The 19,630-nt window shown below is 48.6% G+C and overlaps 1 protein-coding gene across 1 annotated transcript; it reads left to right on the forward strand.

Annotated features, from left to right (window-relative positions):
* The first annotated feature begins 1,860 nt into the window (after positions 1–1,860).
* On the forward strand, positions 1,861–16,198 carry SPACA6 (sperm acrosome associated 6). Its single transcript, XM_080941629.1, has 8 exons — positions 1,861–1,978; positions 6,554–6,631; positions 13,301–13,369; positions 13,936–13,959; positions 14,708–14,785; positions 14,886–14,995; positions 15,248–15,404; positions 15,476–16,198. The coding sequence occupies exons 2-8, from the start codon at positions 6,595–6,597 to the stop codon at positions 15,691–15,693; spliced, it is 693 nt and encodes a 230-aa protein (XP_080797755.1). The 5' UTR covers positions 1,861–1,978; positions 6,554–6,594; the 3' UTR covers positions 15,694–16,198.
* Positions 16,199–19,630: the final 3,432 nt, after the last annotated feature.

Genomic DNA, 19,630 nt, shown 5'->3' on the forward strand with positions numbered 1-19,630 from the left:
TTAAGAACACGCATTGCTCTTGACGATAACCGACAGAGAATTCCCAGTACCCATGCTGGGCGGCTCGCAAGCTGTCCAGCTCCAGATTCCTTGTGTCTGATGCTCTCTCTCTCCTTGTCTCTGTGGGCACGTGTGTTCCTAAGCATACTCAAAGTGAGTTTCAGGCTACAGTGAGATTCCGACTAAAACAAAACAAAAACAAAAAACCAAACCAGCTACTTCATAAGTTATGGACAAATACAATGGCAAATAGCAACTAAAATGAACGAATATAAGCCAACTGTGGGGTACGTCACTTAGAAAAGGTGAAGATAAAGGCGATCCTACCTAAGGAGAAAAATGATAGCGTACCACATGCTTGAAGGCATACAACATTCCCTATGTACCTAACTAATGTCCGTAGGTTCTGATAGGCTGCCCACAGTATTCACCTTCATATTCTCTGGCCTCTTCTCTCTCTTCCCATTTCAGAATCCCAGTTTCTGCATGTCTCTTTTCCTCTTCTCCCTAAGTACCCACAAACCCTTACATTCTCCTCTCCACTCCTTTCTCATTGGTCCAAGCCCCTGCCAAGGAAGTGGGGGAGGCCTCCTTCTCAAAATCCACAATCTTTCTTTCTAGATCACCCAAATCCCCAAAGAACTCTGATTTGCTCCATCTCCTCCTTTCTGCTTAAAGGGTTCCTAGGCACCTTCAAGCAACTTCATTCTGAGCTTGGCCTTGAACACATTCAGGACTGCCCGCCCACTCACCCTAGTCTGGGCTGCACTTCCGGTCTCTTGGTCCCTAATCACAGTGGACCTCTTTGTTATCTTCTGCTATCACCCTAGATCCTGCCTTTGGGCTTTTGCCTAAACTGTGCCCTTGGACTAGACCTCCCTTATTGATACCTTCAACAATTGGATCTAACTTCTGTTTTTCTCAAGGTCGCACCAGCAACCACGCCTTCTTGGCGGATCGTCTGCAGACTGCTATAGGGTGGGTTTCTATCTGCCGGTCCACCCATCCCCTCTCTCCTCAGTCCTTGGTCTGGACACTCCCACCCCCCACCCCAGACACACTCCATCACCCCGACAGTCAGCGTCTGGGTCTGGATTCTTCCATCAGATTGTGAACTCTGTGTGCAAGGGGGTTTGATTCACCTTTGAGTTCCAGTGCAGAGGAGAGGAGGAACACTGCGCAGGAGGTGGGGCGGGGGGAGCCGAAAGGGGTGGTTGGGAATGCAGCCCCTGGTTGGAGAAGGTGCTGAGAGGGAGAGGAGAGGGAGAACACACCCATCCAGAAAGGGAGAAGAGAAGAACAGAATGAAAACGCAAGAACCTTCGCTAGCAAAATGGTTGAAGATGTAGACAGGGAAAGGCTGAAAGGGCAGAAGGGAGTCCAGGAAAAAGAATGACACGGGGATGGGGGGCAAGAAGATAGGAGACCTAGAGTCTTGAGGCGGGGTGGAGAGATGGAGGGAATTGAAGGGTAGAAAGCTACTGAGATTGAACAGACACTATCCGAGGAGGAGGGAAGAAGTCTGCCTTCACTGCTTCCCGGTCTCTCTTTTGTCCCTTCCCTTCTCCCTGCGTCATGTTCCCCTAGCCCGGCCTCCCCTCCCGCTCCCTCCTCCGCCCTGCTCCTCCTCCCTAGGGCTGGATGGAATTTTTTCCTCTGGACCCGGGCCAGCTTCAGGGCAGGGGGGTTGGGGGAAGCCAGGCCGGACTGGGCTGGGCGGTGGGGAGGGGCCGAGCTGGGGCCCCCCGGGGTGGGGGCCGGTCTGAGGCCACGCTGCCCGCGGGGTCTAGGGCGGGGTAGCCAGGGCGCTCAGTACCGGGAGGAGGCACGGGCCGGAGGCCGCAGGCGACCGGGGGCGGAGGATGGCGGGGCTGGCGGGAGGAAGAGGAGAGGCCGCGGGCGGCTGAGGAGGGAGAGGATGGAGAAGCTGGGTCAGGAGGACGACACTGGGTCCCAGCGTCGCTGGAGCCGCGGAGTGGTGAGTCTGTGGAACCGGAGGGGGATGGGACCTGGGCCGGACTCCAGGGTACCCCAAGGGAGGAGGTAGCCAGCCTGGGCCTGGATTTCTGGCTTCTGGCTTGGATAGCGAAGTGGTGGTGGTTCGGGAGGGGCTGGGGGGGGGAGGTAGGGTGGAGAGCTGGGAGTCCAGACTTCTGAATCTTTGATGGAAGAAGCTGGAGGTCTAGATTCTGGGGTCCCCGGGTTTCAGAAGCTAGGAGGATTTCTTAGATTCTAGAGGGAGGATGTAGGATTCCAGAGTGTAAGGGATTCGGGAACAGATGCCAGAGAGAGCTGGGGAGGTGGAAGAAAACTGGCTTTGGAGGTGCCTCCAGCGGCCCAAGGGTTAACGTCTGGCTGGAAGAGAGGGGGAGGGACAGAGATGGGGCTGCGGGGCTTTGCGGGGTCAAGGGTGAGCCGTGTGAGTGGGAGGGTGCCAGGAGGGGGAGGTTGTCTGGGCTGCCAGACGGGCCCGGGTCAGCGCCTGGGGCAGGGGCTGTCTGGTAGTGGAGAGGCCCAGCCCCAGGTTCCCCTGGGGATCCGGGATTCCAGGTCTCAGGTTTTTCTTTTCTCAGGGTCCATCTTCCATGCCCTTGTTCAAATTCCACAAACCGAAGCCCTAGTTGCTGTCTGCCCAGGACCCAGGAGTCTGGGTCACCCAGATCCTTCTTGCTTCTGCCAAGGAGTCCACTCTCCATCCATCACCTCCTGCCCAGGATAGGCCAACCACAGTTCCCTCCTCCATCAGAACCGGAGTCAGGACCCCAGACATTTTTCCTCTTAGCTTCCCGGACTGGGACATAGGTGTGTGGGGTGGGGTGGGGTGGGGGTGGGGGCCTCCTTCCGGGGAACCAGGTTTTCCCCACCTCTTTTTAGCCCCAGCTGGAGTCCAGTCCTCCAGGGGTTAAGGGGGCGGGGCCAGTTGGTTGCTATGGTGCCAGACTGTTTGGGTCTGCTCTCTGACCCTTGGGGGCTCCCTAGGGTCTGCATAGAGGGGGAGGGGACCCATGCCCAGGGAGAAGTCCAGTGCCTACCCATTCCTCAAAGCAAGCCTGTGAACCTAAGAGAGATGCACCTACACCTGGGGCAGTGACCTTGAACCAGCCTGGAACCTTCTCTGGGAGCCTCCGTTTCCCCCGTTAGGAGAAACTTGCTGGGTGTGTTGAGAGATGTTCAGGTCTGGAGAATCTTTAAGATTCTCGCTTCCCCGCTTTCCTCACCCCCCTCTTCAGGCCCCAGGCAGCCCCGGGGCATGCTGGGAACCCAGGCCTGGGCTCTGGGCCAGGTTGGTGGGGGGGGGGGGAGGGTGGAGACTCCCTTCCCCTTCCTCCCCACCTTGGCCTACTATCGTCCCCGCCTGAGGGTCTGGGAGGTTGGGAAGGAGGGAAAGGAGGACTTGAGCTCGGGTGAAGACTGGTCTCTGGTTCCCCGCCTCCCCCTTTGCTTCTCCGCCCTCTTCCCGCCTCTCCTCCCCCTCCTCAGCAGGTCGCTATCCGGGCCCAGGGCCCCTTCTCCACCCACCCCCACTCCACCCCCAGCTCCAGACCTGGCTCTGAGCAGCGAGGGGGAGGGAGAGAGAGAGGGAAGGAGAAAGAGAGAAGAATGGGGGGAGGGGAGGGAGAAGAGGGAAGAAAAAGAGAGAGAGAGACCCCAGAGGAGACTGGAAAATGGGAGGAGGGTGGAAGCTTTACTAAATAGAAAGCTGGGAGGAAAAAAAAGGAGAGGGAGACAGAGATTCAGAGAAAAGGAGAGACAAAGCCAGGGAAGGAGACGAAAGAAGATTGTGAAAAAGAGGGAGAGATTTGAGAAGTAGATATGGAAGGTGGGGAATAGGTCAGCTAGAACAGAGACAGGGAGGTCCAGACATCCAGATATGGGGGAAGAGGAGAGCCTAGTTAGGGATGATACAAACTGAGAAAGAAAGGAAAAATTAGAAAAGGGCAAGGTAAGAAAAAAAAATAGACGGAGAGAAAGAAATAAGCCGGACATGGAACCTGAGAGGCCCAGAGGACCAGTTCTGAGTTCAGAGCCTCGGGGTGGGTGCAGATACCAGGGCCCCTCCCACCTGCAGCCAACTGAGTTTGGCCTAGTGGCTTCCTCTCTGGGAGGTTCAAGAATGTAAGCCCTGTTTTCTGAGTTGTGGGGGATCAAGAAGACAGGGCCATGGGTGGCCATTATTCTTTGATCCCAGTGATCACCCTAAAGGTTGAGAATGGTTTTGGGAAAAAAATAGGATTCTTCTGAGAATCCCATGAGGATTTCTGATACCGAGAAGGCCTTTAGCTCAGACCTGGGATATGAAACCTTTAGGAGTTACAGAAGGGGCTCAGATTGTCAAGACAAATTGGGGCACATCCTTTTTGCACTCCAGAAGCCAGATCTCTAACCAGACTGTGCCTTCTCTAAGGGAAGTGCTTGGTTGGACCTTGAGTCTGCGGGGGAGGGTTACGGGTGGAAAAGAACCAGTGAGGATTAGGAACTGGGCCCCTGGGTTTGACTGAGGAGAATTGAAGCCAGGCCACCAGGCCAAGGGCATTGGGGTTTGCAACCCTGAATCTGTGGGAGGGAGGGCTGGGACCAGAGCTCCTTAGTCAAAGGGAGAAAGCCTTGGGTCCGGGGGAGGAGGGCTGAAGTCTGGATCTCTCTGGCTTTGAAAGAGGGGGACTGTGGCTTAGATTGTGGGGCTGGGACTGAATTCCTGGGTTTCTTGGGGAGGAGGGGGCCGGGGGCCCGGACTCCTGGGTCCTGGCACCCACCCGTAGAACCGACCTTGCGGGGCCTTCGCCACACACAAGCTCGTGTCTGTGGGTCCGTGTCGGGGGCTCACCATCGCGGCTGGGACCTCCCCGGCCCTCCCCACCCTCCCTACCTCTAGTATCCCATCAATCCATCTGTCAATCTGCCCACCTGCCGCGCCCCCCGGGCTGAGGTAGGAGGTTGTATAGTTGAGGAAGACACCCGAGGAGATCACTATACTGCCTCCTAGCTTTCCCCAGGCTGCGCCCTGCACTGGAAGGGGCCGGCGGGGACCCTAGGTCCACACCACTGCCCCAAAGTTCCTGGTAGGAACTAGGGTGTCTCCTCTGTCCACATTCTGTCCTATCCCTTTTCTTTGTATCTATGCCATCATGAGATTTTCCTAGTTTTCTGTCTCTTACGCCACTGTCTCTAGGATTCTAGAAGCTTCTGTTTCTCTAGTGCTCTGAATATATCTATGTGACATTGTGGGTTTCTGAATTTCTTGATATCGCTCCTGGTTTCTTTCTGTCTTCTGGGTCTTAGGGAATCTCTTGTTCTGCCTCTATTCTCTGCTCCGAACTTTGGGGAAGAGGGCTTTTCTGGTCCACCATAGCTGCATTGCCGGCCTCTGGGTCCCTGAGACCCTTTAACCTGTGAGGACATCCAGGGTCACAGGTGAGGTTCTTGGGAGCCTGGCGCCTGGCTCAGCCACAAATTTAGGGCTTTCAGGTGACCCCTGGCAACCTTCCTCTAGATGGAGTCTGATGCTTGACCACCAGCTGAAACGCTATCTTTGATCACAGGATCCCCTCCCCCATAGTGACCTCACAAAGGTTACTATCTTCTCCTCAGGCCCAGAGACTCTCTGTTATGGGTCTTCTTACCTTAGTAGGGAGCTTTGTCCTGTGTTTCCTGCTGATCTTCAGGGCATCCACATGGGCCTGTCTCTTCTGCTTCACTACCAATAAGGAACGCCTCAGTCTGTGCCAGAAGTTTGTGGGCAAAAACACCGTCAACATTCAACGGTGTATAGATGCTTTCTCATCCGCTTTTGAAAACTTACAAAACATAGAAATCAGTGAGGATCCCTTCCTTCCTGAACCAGGGTTCTGGGGAGGGGGAGGAGAATCCTTGAGCTACTCCAAGAAGAAAAGCAAAGTACAGGATTATGGCAGAGACACAGGGAAGAGAGACAGATGGAAACAGGTCCAGAGTGTGGTGGAGACTGTGCCTCGGAGAGAGCCCAGACTGTAAGGGCTGTAACGGGTACAGGAAAGAGGTGGAGCAGTAGAAAGAGTAGAAGCATTGCCCGGAGGAGGGTGTGGAGTGGGAACAGAGTGAGGGGATCAGAGACTTAGAGAGATAGGCAGAGAGCTGGAAATCTAGAGAGATGATTGAGAGATAGAGTAAGGTACAGAGGGTTAACACAGGGACAGAGACCCAGAGTGAGAAAGGTACTGATACAGAGTAGGTTTGGGATGTATAGAGAGACAGTGATCCAGAGATAGATGGGACAGGGACCCATGGGGTTGGGATTAAAGATGGAGAAGGGAAAGCAGATGTAGGGTACTAGGTAACAGTCCGAAGAAAGATGAGAGGGAGGGAGAGATAATCAGACCCCAGATTGAAAGTTTGGGTTAGGGTTGAGGAGAGGGGATGGGGGAGATAGAGAAATAGATCTTTAGATCTTCAGGTAGGGTCCATAAAGCCTAGATTGGGGCTATAGAATCTGGGATGGTCATAGGGCTTGGAGATATTCAGTCATGAGTCATAGAGACCACCATGGAACCTCAGCCTGCTTCTCATCTCCCTTCAGACTATGAAGAGAGGAACAACCTGAATGCTGAATTTGCACAGATGATAATTTACCTTCGGGAGGTGGCTATTTCTCGGGGTGAGTGGTGAGTGTTTTATGGAATATGTGAAGATACATGTGAGTTCTCCGATGGGGAAAGTGATCTTGAAGGAGTGATACTGGAAACCTGCTTCAGTTAGGTTATTTGTTGAAAAAACTCCAGAGATGAGGGCAATTAAAGATGGCAAGGAACAGAGAAAGGTCTACAAGTTACAGGGAGTCTGAAGCTTTTGTGAGGTCAAGTTTGTGTGACCTACCTGTGATTCTCACTGTCTGGGCTTTGCAGCCTTGATGTGTTCCTGCTTCTCACCTGGACTCCAATTACTCACTTGTGAGATAGAAAGTTTCTTAGGCTCTCAGGTTGGGTCATTGTCATCTCTGAAGGTGGAACATCATCTCCAAAGTGAGACAGACATCCTTTTTATCTCAAAGAGAAGTCGGAGCTCCTTGGGAGGGAACGGTTCTTTTTTGAGGCATGTGTTATAGAAGATAAAATTCCTTTGGACAAGACAGACAGACTTAACATTTTAGGACAAGACAGACAGACAGACAGACAGAAGACAGACAGACAGACAGACACACAGACACACACACAGACACACACACACACACACACACACACACACACACACACACACACTACTTGTGGCTAATAAAGATAGGTTAGAAAGAGTGGAACTAGCCATTCAGGGGACAGACAGAGAGAATCAGGGCCAGACTCCTGCTATGACATTAGGGAAGATCATACCCATGTAGCTATAAGGAACAGTCTTAAGGCTTTGGGACATGAATTTCAAAAAGATGTGATTAGCACTAATCACACCAGGTGCCTCTAACTACTGGCACACAGTCTCCTAAGTATATTTGTAGTAGTATGGCAGTGTAAGAATTCCTTTTTGTTTGTTTGTTTAAAGGATAAATTGGCTACTCCCAGAATCTGGGAATTCAAGACTTTTTTCCCTCATCTATAATGGTTCATTTTGTTCCCACTAAGCTTTATATCAGAGGCCTCCCAAACAAAGACAGTTACAATTCATTCAGTGGTACGCAAGACTATCCAGAATTTTCTATGTGTCTGTCTTCACTCCAGAGAAAACTGGGGAACCTGAAAGATAGAAGGAATGTAGAATGCTGGGATATACATTCTGTTGTTGCCTGAACATGTCTCCATATTAGAAACGTGGAAAAAGCTACCAAGGGTAGATTTCAGGAGTAGAGGAGATTTGGGGGAGGGTAGAGGTTGGGGTTAGAAAGGAGGTAGTCTGATGCAGATCTGAGATCATAGTGAAGAGGAGTAGGACTAGAAAATAGAAAAGTTGGCCTGTTTCTAGTGGTCTGTTATAGGGTTTGGCTACTTAGCAATGACATCCTAAGATGAAGATCTTGGAGGCAAGAGTTGGGCCAGGGACAGAAAGCTAGGGTAATAATACAATAACCATGAAGTAATACTGAAGAAATCCACAAGGCACCTAGATACCTCGATGTTGCAGTTTGTCAAGAAGTCTTAAGACACTAATGTGAAAGACTTGGAGAACCAAATGGGGATTTTCAGCAGGGCAGGGGAGCCTCTTAGACCCCCCATAAACTGTTAGGAGCTGTCATAGTAATTTTCTCAGAGTACTATTGAATATTTCAGAAGCACTTGTGGGGTCTCAGCTGGTACCAAAACTGCAAATGGCTTTCCCTAAAGATGTTTGTGTTTAAGGACAGAACACTGACAATAAACAGCCAAAAAAGTATGAGGGTGAGGGTGTGGCTCAGTGGTAAAAGAGCCTGCCTATAATTTTCAGTGAGGTTCTACAATTTCTACAATTTTTGGCAATAAAGCTCTCGTGCAGAATTCAGCAGTGGAAGGCTGAGCTATGGCTAAGCTGTGGAGTACTTGCCTAGAGGTGTGTGTCTTCCGGGCAGTCATTTATTCGGATTATTCTTCTCAGGGCTATTCTGTTACTAGCCTTTAGGAGTTTTAAAGCCCTGCCTTCCAGGTGAAAAAGTTAGGACTGAGCTGGGCTTGAAAATATATAGTAAGAATTTAGGATAATTTATGTACTGGATGAACTAGAGTGGTGCTGCCTCTTGAAGGAGAGGGGGTCACTCTGATGACAATGTTTCTGTTTGTACACCATAGGTTTTCAATGTGAGTACAGGTTGAATATCTTTAGTGCAATAATCTGAACTCTTCCTAAGCTGGACACGGCTTGTCACTCCAAGTGGGTGTGTGGGGTGGGACAAGGGTTCAAGAGTTTGAGAGCACATTGGACTACAGAAAGTCTAGAGATGTAGCTCAGTAAGTAGAGTGTTTGTTATGCACAAAGTCATGGATTTTATAACGAGCACCTAGTAAACTTGGATACATATATCTGCAATCTTAGCACTCAGGAAGTAGACACAGGAGGATGATTCTTCATTACAGAGTGATTCTGAACCCACCCAAGGATACCAGAGACCCTGTCTTAGAGGAAAATAAAATGATTCAGGTGGCTCACACAGTGCCAGAATTTGGAAGGAGCCAGTAGGCTTGAAGGAACCTTTGACTGTCTCAACAAATCAAGTGGCATACATGTGTTCTTACCTATGTGTATGTGTACAGAAATGTTTTAAAATCCATAATCTCTTTGGGTGTCATCTTAGGTGCACATAACATCAGATGACATGACAGATCACAGGTAAAAACTTGGGACTGCTTAAGAATATTTTGTGACTTCAACCTTCAGACTGTAAGGTTTTATGAAACAATTGAATTTTCATTTTTGCTTTTATTTATGTGTACGAATGTTTGCCTACATACATATCTACACACCATGTTCATGCCGAGTGCCTGAACTTGGCCAGAGGAGGAGGTGAGCAACCATGTAGGAGTTTGCAGGGAACTGAACCCAGGTCTTATGAAAACGCTGCAAATACTCTTAATCTATCTCTCCATTGTCTGTTTTCATTTTTTATCATGCGTATGTGTCCCTGGGTTTCCTGGAGACCACTTTCAGCTATGTGAAACACTGTCAAAACAAAATAAGAAGGGGTCCAGAGAGAGATGTCTCAGTGGTTGCTTGCCGTGCAGTCATGAGAATTATAGTTTGAATGGCAGCACCCTTGACACAAATCAGGTGTCTCCCTACTTGCCTATAACCCCAGGTTCAAAGTAAGTGAAGGCAGGAGACTTGGTGGGGCTTGATGGCTTCCAACAATGCTGAGAAAACATTAATTGGAATGTCAGAAAGACCCAGTCTCAGCGGAATAGGCAGAGTAGTATAGGACGCCTTGTGGGTATGAATAGATGCATGTCCAGGTTTATGCACACACTCATACAGACACATAAATCTTTTTACAAATGTTGCATACGTGATTAAGTATGGAGGCTGGAGTTTAAATGTGACTGTATAACCATGACATTTATTTTAGCTCAAGCTGACCTTAATCTCATGATTCTCTGAGCCTCTCTAAGAGCCTGTGCCACTATATCCAACTTCTGTACCTCCTCATGCCTCAGTTTCCCCAAGTAAGATTTGAGAGGGGCAATAGTAGATGATTCCCTGTCTTAGTGTAGGGAAGTCCTCACTGAGTAAGGGCTATGGGCGCTGCCAAAGTAGACCACAGGATAGCTCCTCATAAAAAATGATTCCCTCTCCCTTAGCACTCAGTCCTACCTACACTCAGGCTTTATGGTAGACATTGCCACCACTGCTGTTTTATACAAGGGGAAACTGAGGACCAGAGAGTTGCCACCTGATCAAGCTCACTTATTGAGGAAGGGTTGAGACTGGATAGACATGTATCTGTGTGAAAGAAGTGTACTCAGCTGTTCATGCCGGAACCCAAGCCTAGTGTCAGAGCTCCTAACACACGTTTCTCAGCAGGGTGATGGCAGCATCCTTTGCACTCCTTTGGTTTGGTTGGCATCACCCACGTCCACATTACCCTGTTTAGGGTCTTTCTCTCCGTTCCCCAACCCAATGTGCACTAGATATGTGAACGAGCCCCACCCCTTGCCACCTCACAAGCCCCTCTGGTGCACTTGTTATGTCCCTTCAGTGTGTGACTGCTGGACGGATGTTGAATGAGACCTTCAGGATCCAGGCCTCTGAGTCAGACTGAGGGCTTCACTCTGACCATATCCTTCCAACCACCCTGCCATCTTTAGATCATGCTCTTATGGTTAAGAGATTGACCCAGATTCTTCATTTTGGTCCAGCTTCATAGCTCTTGTACTTCTCTCCTCGTAGATAACACACAATGTACCATTCTTTAGTGAATATTGCCAATTCCCTCCTAAGAGTTTCATACACACATGTATTTTGGTCTTACCCTCATTGCTGTGACGGAACACCCGATAATCAGCTTAGTGGAGCAAAGGTTTCTGATGGATCACTGAGGGTATGGTCCGTGGGCCGACAAGAAATGGAAGGAGTCTGAAGTGTCTGTGCATACACGGGAAGCAGGGAGAGAGGAATGCTGGTGTTCAGCTTTTTCCATTTGATTCACTCTGGAACTCCAGTCCCTGGTATGGTACTGCTCACATAGAAGGTATGCCTACCCAATCCTTCACAGTCCCAGAGGTTGGTTTCCATGGTGATTCTAAATCCTATGAAACTGATAAAAAAAAAAGAACTTTCATACTTGTCTAGGTTCCCCCTTCAATGACCTCATTTTAACCCCTCTAATAATGCTGTCTCCAAGGGCAGTGGCATTCTCTTTTATAATGTACTGGGGATTAGGATGTCACATGTAAATAGGGTTGAAGGTATACAGCGTCATAATCATTTCCACCAGAAAACTGGTCTCTGAAGAGTTCCAGCTCATAATTTGGGGAGTATTATGGTGGTTAGAATCAAAGCTTCTAAACATAAAATATGCAGGGGTAGAACTGAATGGTGGTTTAGGTAGGAAGGAGTACTTGAAGTGCTCGTTAAAGAGCATGTGGTCACTGAGCTGCTAACTACTGCTTTATGGCCGAGTAGCCCATGTTTTATACTTTTGTAAATTTTTAAGTGTCTGTGTTTGGTTGGGGGAGGGGTCCAAAAGGATAACTTCAGATGCCCTGAAGGTGGAGTTACAGATGGTTGTGAATCCCCTGACAGGAGTGCTGGGAAACAACGTGGAGTCCTCTTTTTGAGTGCAGTTCATTCTTTGACTTCAGAGCCATTGCTTCAGCCTCCTTCCTGTTTTTTTTTTTTTTTTTTTTTTCTTAAAGAGACATCAAGCTTTTATGTGCTGTCCCAAAGTCATATATTGGCAACCAGCTCATATTCAGAAAAAGAACTAAGCTGTGTCACATCAATGGTGCACACTTTTAATCCCAGGACTTGGCCCACAGAGACCATTTAGTTTCTAAGTTCAAGACCAACCTGTTCTACAGAGTTCCAGGACAGCCATGGCTATACAGAAAAAACCCTGTCTTGAAAAACTGAAAAAAAAAAAAAAAAAAAAAAGGAAATTCTTGTCTGATTTTTATCACATCCAGGTGGTGTATTTGGGTCAAAGGTCACTACTGGTGACCTACTATAGTTCCTGTGAACTCACTCACTCAACATATGCTTAGCTGTTTTCTTTTGTGTGTTCTGAGGATGCAGTATTTGAGAGGTTGAAGCTCAGGTAACACTGAGAAGAGAGGATGTGTCGTGGGCATGGCAGAACTAATGTACTACTGTACACAAAGCAGTTGTGGTTACCTGTACAAGATCTCATCTGTCGATATTCCAGCACTGGGAAGGGGGCTCGCAAACCTTCACCTCTACCTGAGGCCATACATATGGTGCACGATGGCTGTTGCAGGAATCTAGCCAGTTATTGTCAAGGGTGCATGCAGTCCCGGGTAGATTTGTAGTCCGATCGCATGCTCTAGTGATTTCTCAGTACAGATAGGATTGAGTAGTGGTTATATATATATATATTTTTAAAGTCATGAAGAAGGTTGGGAGGAGAAGGATGTGGGTAGATTTGGAAGGTAGCAGAGGGGATAAATATAAAATTCATTGCATGCATGTATGAAATTCTCAAAGAACAAAAGGACATTAATTACAAATATACCAAAAGCCAGGTGTGGATGTGTGTGTGTCTTTAACCCCAGAACTGGGGAGACAGAGGTGGTAGGCAGATCTCTGAGTTCATGGCCCACCTGGTCTACAAAGAGGTCCAGGCCAGCCTAGAACATAGTGAGTCCCTGTCTTAAAACGCCAAAAAGATGGACTTGATCCATTGGTAAGCAATCTAATTTACATACACAGGCATAACTGCAAATTGGTGGAGCTTATGTACGAGAGAGAGAGAGAGAGAGAGAGAGAGAGAGAGAGAGAGAGAGAGAGAGAGAGAGAGAGAGAGAGGGGGGTGGCAGACTTTAGTATAGATGTGGTGTGCTCAAAACCCTTGCAATGATACATGAGGTGATAGATAATGGTGGGGATCTGGGCAAAAGATGTTTATGAATTAAGGAGCTCCAGGTAACCTGGAGACGGAAAGTGGACAAGAGCACACTGCAGCAGAGAAAGGAACCAGTCAGCACAGTGGGGTCAGCAAGCCCTGCAGAGGATGCGATCACTGTCCATTTCCACTAAGACATAAATGCATAGTTCTTTCAAAAGGCAGAAGGGACACCCTGGAGACCTTTTCGAGCCTTTCTTTTGGATCTGTGGGAAGAAGAAACAGCCTGTGCTTATTCGTGAGGGAGTCAGAGCCAGGGGAGGCTCAGTCCAGCCATCCTGCTTCATCCTTCAGGGTCCTATCAGCCTGCCTTCCACAGTGCTGCGGAAAAAATGAGCAAGACCATTCAACACCTTAAAAAAGGTAAACCATCCTCCAACTCCATCCCCTGCAGATATAACCCATACTACACAGGTAGATATCTGAATTCAGCCCAAATGCTGGGAACAATGGATTTCCTATCCTAGTACAGATCATTTGAGAGTCCTGGCCCATAGCCACATGGGCTTCTTCTGACATCTGTTTCTGGCTCTGCACTCAAAAGTATCCTCTGTAGGTGGTGCTTCTGACAGGGCCGACTAATTAGGTACTGACTCCTTAAAGGGTTGGTTGCTTGGGATCTACTCCCACCCGTAAGGGTAATGAAGACAAGGCCAGTTCCTCCTCGAGGCTTCTGTATCCCACCCCATTCCCCTTTACATAGGTGGATGTAACTGCAGGCCTTAAGCCTGACACACTTAGTATCGCTCCTTCCTTTGGATGAAGCTCCATGGACTTGGTCTTGCACCTTAGAAACAATGTACTATGTTCCCAAGTGCCGTATTAGGAGCCTAGACCTGTTCTCTAGAGGACAGGGTTCTCTGCCTGTAAAACCTTCTGGGGGGGCTTTAGGTTGGTCACTCTGTCAACTACCTCCTTTCTCTCCACAGCCCGGGACTGCGTCCCTCCTTGTGGTAAGGATCAAAAGATCAGGGGAAGCATGGTAACCAGGGTGGAAACCTGGAATTTAAGACAAGTGGCAGTCTCAGTGGGCCTCAGATCCAAAGGAACCCAAATAGAAAAGTGCATTAACTAGGTACAGTTCCAAAACTTGTACGGAGCAGGCCCTGGTTCAGGCCTGTTATCCTAGCTTTGTGAGGCCAACTCGGGAAGATAGCACGTCCAAGGTCAGCTGGGGCTGCAGGAGTTCTAGGCCATGCCTGGTAATTTAGGGGGACCCTGATGTAAAACAAAAACTAAAAAAAAAAAAAAAAAAAAAAAAAGAATGCTGAAAATACAGTTCAGCAGTGAAGTGCTTGGGTGGAACACCCAGTGAGAGGCTGAAGGTGTGGCTCAGGGATAGGTCACCTGCCTAGACTGTTCCAGAGAGGCTGGGGCATGTATGGTTTATGGTATAGACTACTTGCAAAATGTTTTTATGCTGGGGAGTGGGAGTATGTTTAAATGGTAGAGAGCTTGGCTAGCATGCCTAAATCCCTAGCTTCGTTCCCAGTGGGTATAGCACAAAACGCACAACATGTTGTAGAAAACTGGCTCAACTGGGCAGATTAATTTAGATGGTGCAGAAAAGACTGGGTCTATCTTCCACCTCCCCCATAGAACCCTGGGAGTCCCCATAGATTTAACAAAGTTCAGAGTCTTGATCGGGAGATTTCGGGGGGGAGGGGCTGTCCAACACTCCTGGTCTCGGTGGTCCACTAGGCATCCAGGAAGTCACTAGGCGTTTTCACTGCTGGGATTGCTTTTCCACAATCTGCGATCTGCCGCTCGACTGTCCAGGTGAGGAGGCGGGGCGGGGGGCGGGGGGGGGGGGCGAGACTAGCGGGGGGGGGGGGCGGGACTTGTGCGGGCCTACAAGAGCCACCTGGCCTCTTTACAGTTCAGGACCTGCTGGTGAAACGAGGGGACCAGGCTTTGTTTTCTTGTATCGTGGCCTTCCAGTTGCCAGAGTCGGAGGTCACTTATTCCTGGAAACATGCGGGAGGTGGTGTGAGTCCGGAAACATCCAACTGGAGGGCCTGGGAGGGTTGGAAACCTGGAGGGAGATGGAGGCTAAATATATGGAAGACCCGTGCTCAGCGTGCATAATGAGTCAGGCTTTAGGGAATGCCCAGTAGGGTTGCGTAGTGCAGCCCAAAGAGCCAGAGGCAGCTGAGTCAGTCCTTTGGGAGGGGGCGTGCGTTAGAGCTGGGCAGGGCTTTCCTTTCGGGTGCGTTTGAGCTCAGTCCTTTCGTCCTACAGCTCCGGACTCGGGATGTTAACTTCTTCCGTGATTTGCCAGGGGCTCACGGGTACCTGGCACGAATCCGGCCAGTGAAACCTAGCCACAGTGGGACCTTTACCTGCGTGATCAAGCACGACCGGCGCCCCCTGGCGCGCCTCTACTTCTATCTGAACGGTAGGGCGGGGCGAGGATGTGAGGTAGGGCCGAGGGCGGAGCTCTGCCCGCCAACTCTTATGCTCTGGCAGTGACTGGCCCTCCTCCGGCTGAGGACACGGAGCTCCAGGCCACGTTCCGGGAAGTGATTAATTGGAGGCCAGAGAAGGAGGAGGAATTGAGTCGTCCCTGGAAGCCCACCCTAGGCGAACTACTTAGGAATCCCGAGGCTCTGACGGTTGGCAACCTATTCCTTATCGCGACCATCGCTGCACTTGGGTCCTCTAGTGTTTCTTTGCTAGTGTGGTGAGTGCCAGGAACCACCCTCCACTCCCCCACCTCCTCTGGTCCATACCACATGCCTCAGCCCCCCAGACTCTGGAGTCCAGACCCCAGCCTCCTCCCTCATTTCTAGCGGTCCAGCCCAAGTCTTCTCTTATAGAATAAGTCGAAGGAGGCCTAGCTCTCCTTCCTCAAGACTCCAAAGACTCCCTAGCCTACCTTCCTCAGAATCACGTTTCTAGGTTCCAGTTCTCCCTGAAATCTAGCCATCTATTTCCCACCCTTTAAGACCTAGGGAGCCTAACCCTCCTTTCTCAGACTCCAGGACTTCTTCCTCGGATCTAGGAGTTCAGGTCTGTTCTGTCTTATAACCCATGAGTCCGGATACCAAACCTCCTTCAAACGGATCAAATCTCCATGCACTTTGAAACCCAAGTGTGTTTCTATCCCTGGGCCTTCCTGTAGCACAGACTCCTTTGTTTTCTCAGGTTGTTTTTACATTGGTACTTAAGTGGCAACTAACAAATCCTGATCCTACATCAGTCCTGGAAATAAAGTTTGTTTTTTAGTTAGTTCTTGAGTGTTTGTTTGCTTTGACCCGACAAAATACCTCCCAAATACTCAGGTGAATCTGGCTCTCTGGTGACAGTATACAAACTAATTTAGTTCGGGAGGCTCATTCTGGAGGACTTTGGGCATTAGCCCAAATCCTTTTCTGTTCTCTAGCAGATTCCTTTATATTTACATTTCTAGAAAATACCCCCAGTGCTATGTGATAACCCCCCCCCCAAATAAACCCTTTCCTAACTTTTACTTTATATAAGAAAAAGCACTTAGAGCCTTCTACTAGTTCAGAGCAGAAACCACTGGGCAACACTCCCAGCCTTTCACTGGGGGGGATTCTAGGTAGGAAAGAGCTCCATCACTGAGTCAGCCTCTGAGCCTCTCTCACTGTGCAGTAGCTTGAGCAGGGGGCCACTCCTCTGGCCCCTTACTGTGCGTTCTAGGCAAGTACTATACAGCTGAACTACATGACTAGTCTGCTTTCTTTCTTTCTTTCTTTCTTTCTTTCTTTCTTTCTTTCTTTCTTTCTTTCTTTGTGTGTGTTGGGTAAATATGTGTTCATGAATTGTTCATACAGAAACCAGAGATCAATGCCAGTGCCATCTGTCAGTCACTTGCTTCAGTGTTGTTTTGGTTTTTGTTTGTTTGTTTTTGTGCAGCGTTTCTCACTGGCTAGGGCAGCGGCCAACCCGCCCCAAGGATCAATTATGTCACCACCTCATCGGCTCTAGAGTTTAAGTGTACAGTTTTTACACACGGTTCTAGGGTTGGACTCAGATCTCCACTAGTTTCCAAGCCAACAGTTTTAAGTTTGTCACATTAGGCCACTTCTCTGCCCTAAGTCCATCAATAGCTTCCTATTGTCACTGGAACCAAATCTGATTTCTTATTAAAGCTCCCAAGGCCCCGCACATTCTGGCCCTTCCCTACTTTGTCCCTGTGAAAGAAGGGAGAGAGCTGTCTTTTCTACCTTGCAATTCTTTTCTCCTTGTGGTTTTCATTAAGATTCCCAGTCACCCCAGAATCTTGGCATGCACTTCCTACTTAATGTGTTTCTTTCCTTTATCCTCATGTCCTATTAACTCCCTGAGAACTCCCTACTCATTTCTACCATTATATTATCCCTGTCAATGACCATGACAACCCTCCAAAACCTGTACTGCTGTATTGTGTAGCCTTTATCTCTTCTCACACCTTTCTTGTTACTTTTCAGGAGGCCTTAGATTCAGCCTCCTGAACTTTGAGAGCTCTGGTCCATGTCTGAACCTTCACCCACCCTCTTTCTGGCTCTTGAAATAACTTCCCTTTGAACTTGAGCTCACTTCCCACTTCTTGCACAGTTCACTTGCTCTGATCAGCCCCAACTCCTTATACACTCACCCTGCAATCCCCATTCCCATGTTCCCGGTGACATGATTGACATGATGGCTAGCTTTTGAGATGAAGGCTTATTTAACCCTGTATTGCCTAAATAAAACTCACATAACCTTCCTTAACCTCCCGAGTGCTGGTAAGACAGGTGTGCACTTCTAAGCTCAGTTTCATGCAGTGATGGAGGTAGAACTTAATGTTCTGTGCCTGTTAGGTCTGTATGTACTGTTGCAACTTGCTGTAAATCCCTGGCCCTAGACAAGATTAATTATTAGCATTCTTCAGCTCCTTTCCCCTTCCAAGGATGATAGCAAAAGGCAGTCTTCCAATCTTCTAAACATGGCTTAGTCTTGCTAGTGACAGGCCACACTATCTGTCCCTCCCTTCCTTCCCTTCCCTCCCTGCTATCAACCCTCTTTCTTTTCTTTTTGAATATGCTGTGTGTGTGTCTGTGTCCATGTGTTAATCTGTCCGTCTATCCCATGGTAGGAAAGGCCTGACACTAGGCAGAGAAAGGCATAGAGGCAGGGAGAGGAAGGCTGCCTGATCATAGTTTCATCCACACATAGGCAGTGAAGAGAAAGAAGAGGCTGTGACCTTGGTCCTCCCACCGCTTCCAAGTGCAGGTATAACAGGTCTGCACTAACATACGTAGTTTATGCAGTGCTGGGTTGAAACTCAGCTTAATGCATACTAGATAAGCACCTTAGCAGCTAAGCAACATCCCCAGCCCAGAACAAATAGAAGGAGCACATTGCTGGAACCTCTGTTTCTTCCTAACACTCAAGTGAAGAGAACATCCCTCAGTGGGAAGGCCATGGGTTTAACAATGTGGCTATAATTAATAGACTTAATTTGATGACCAATTCTGTGGAATGGGAGATAGGTGCAGTGGGGGGTGCTAGTCATGTGATTGGCTTGGGTTTTCAACAGTGAGAGTCAACATGAGTCATAGGGAAACGGAAGTCAAAACCGCAAAGAGAAAACAAACTGCAGCCACTGGCACAGCTTGTAATTAAAATGTTAGGTAATACGTTCGGGGAGAGAGACCAAAAGCCTCATTCTGCTAGCAGTGAGGTGAAACAGAGTAGCCCCGATAGGGAAGTCTGGCAGTTCCTTCAAGAACTAGAATCTGGAAAGATGCCTCAGTGAGCAAAGGACTTGCAGTGAATCAGGAGGACCTAAGTTCAAATCCCCAGAACCCATGTAATTGTATTTCTCCTGTGGTAAGAAAAGAATTTTTGACTGTGCGAGGCTATGAGTACTTTTTGTGCAGATTTTCACGCCTGTTTGTGCATCTGGAGTTCACGAGTGTCTCGAATGTCTTCTGTCATGTTCTATCTCTTCCTCTGGGGCAGAGATTCTCTCTGAGTTTGGAGCTTGTGTTTTCTTGGTTAGGTTGGACAAGGATACCCCTGAACTCCTGATGTCTCTCTCACTTCCACCTTCCAGGGATATCCTAGGAAACGTGTGGCAGCCAAGGCTAGCAGATGCAGCGGCTAATTAGAGACTTTACCTCAAACATAATGGAAATTGAGGACTAGATGCTGAGGTGACATATTCTTTTACCTCTAGGTGTTTGCACACAGTCACATGAATGTGCACACATGCACAAACATGAGTACAAAGAGAACAAAATTAGTGACATGGCTGGGGTTGTTGATGTGGCTTAGTTAGTGGGGTAATTGACTCGCATGCTCAAAGTCCCCAGTTCTGTCCTCTGAACGTTACGGGTAATGTGTTGATTTGTGTCTATAATTCCAAAACTCAGAAGATGAAGGCTGGAGGATCAGAAGCTCAAGGTCATCCTTGCCATGTTTGAGACTAACTTGTGCTCTATAAGAATCTGTCTGAAAATAATACTAGTTAAGAATTACTATAAGGGAGGCCTAGGAGTTCTTTTCCTAAGTGTATTGTCAAGGAAACTAAAATCTTAGGCCCCCACAAAGAACCCACTGAAGAATGTCATAGTTCCAAGAACATCAAGTTCCAACCTAAATATCTGTCACCTGATAATAAGGTAGATAAAA

Source organism: Micromys minutus (genome assembly GCF_963924665.1).
Source record: "Micromys minutus genome assembly, chromosome: 30".
NCBI lineage: Eukaryota > Metazoa > Chordata > Mammalia > Rodentia > Muridae > Micromys > Micromys minutus.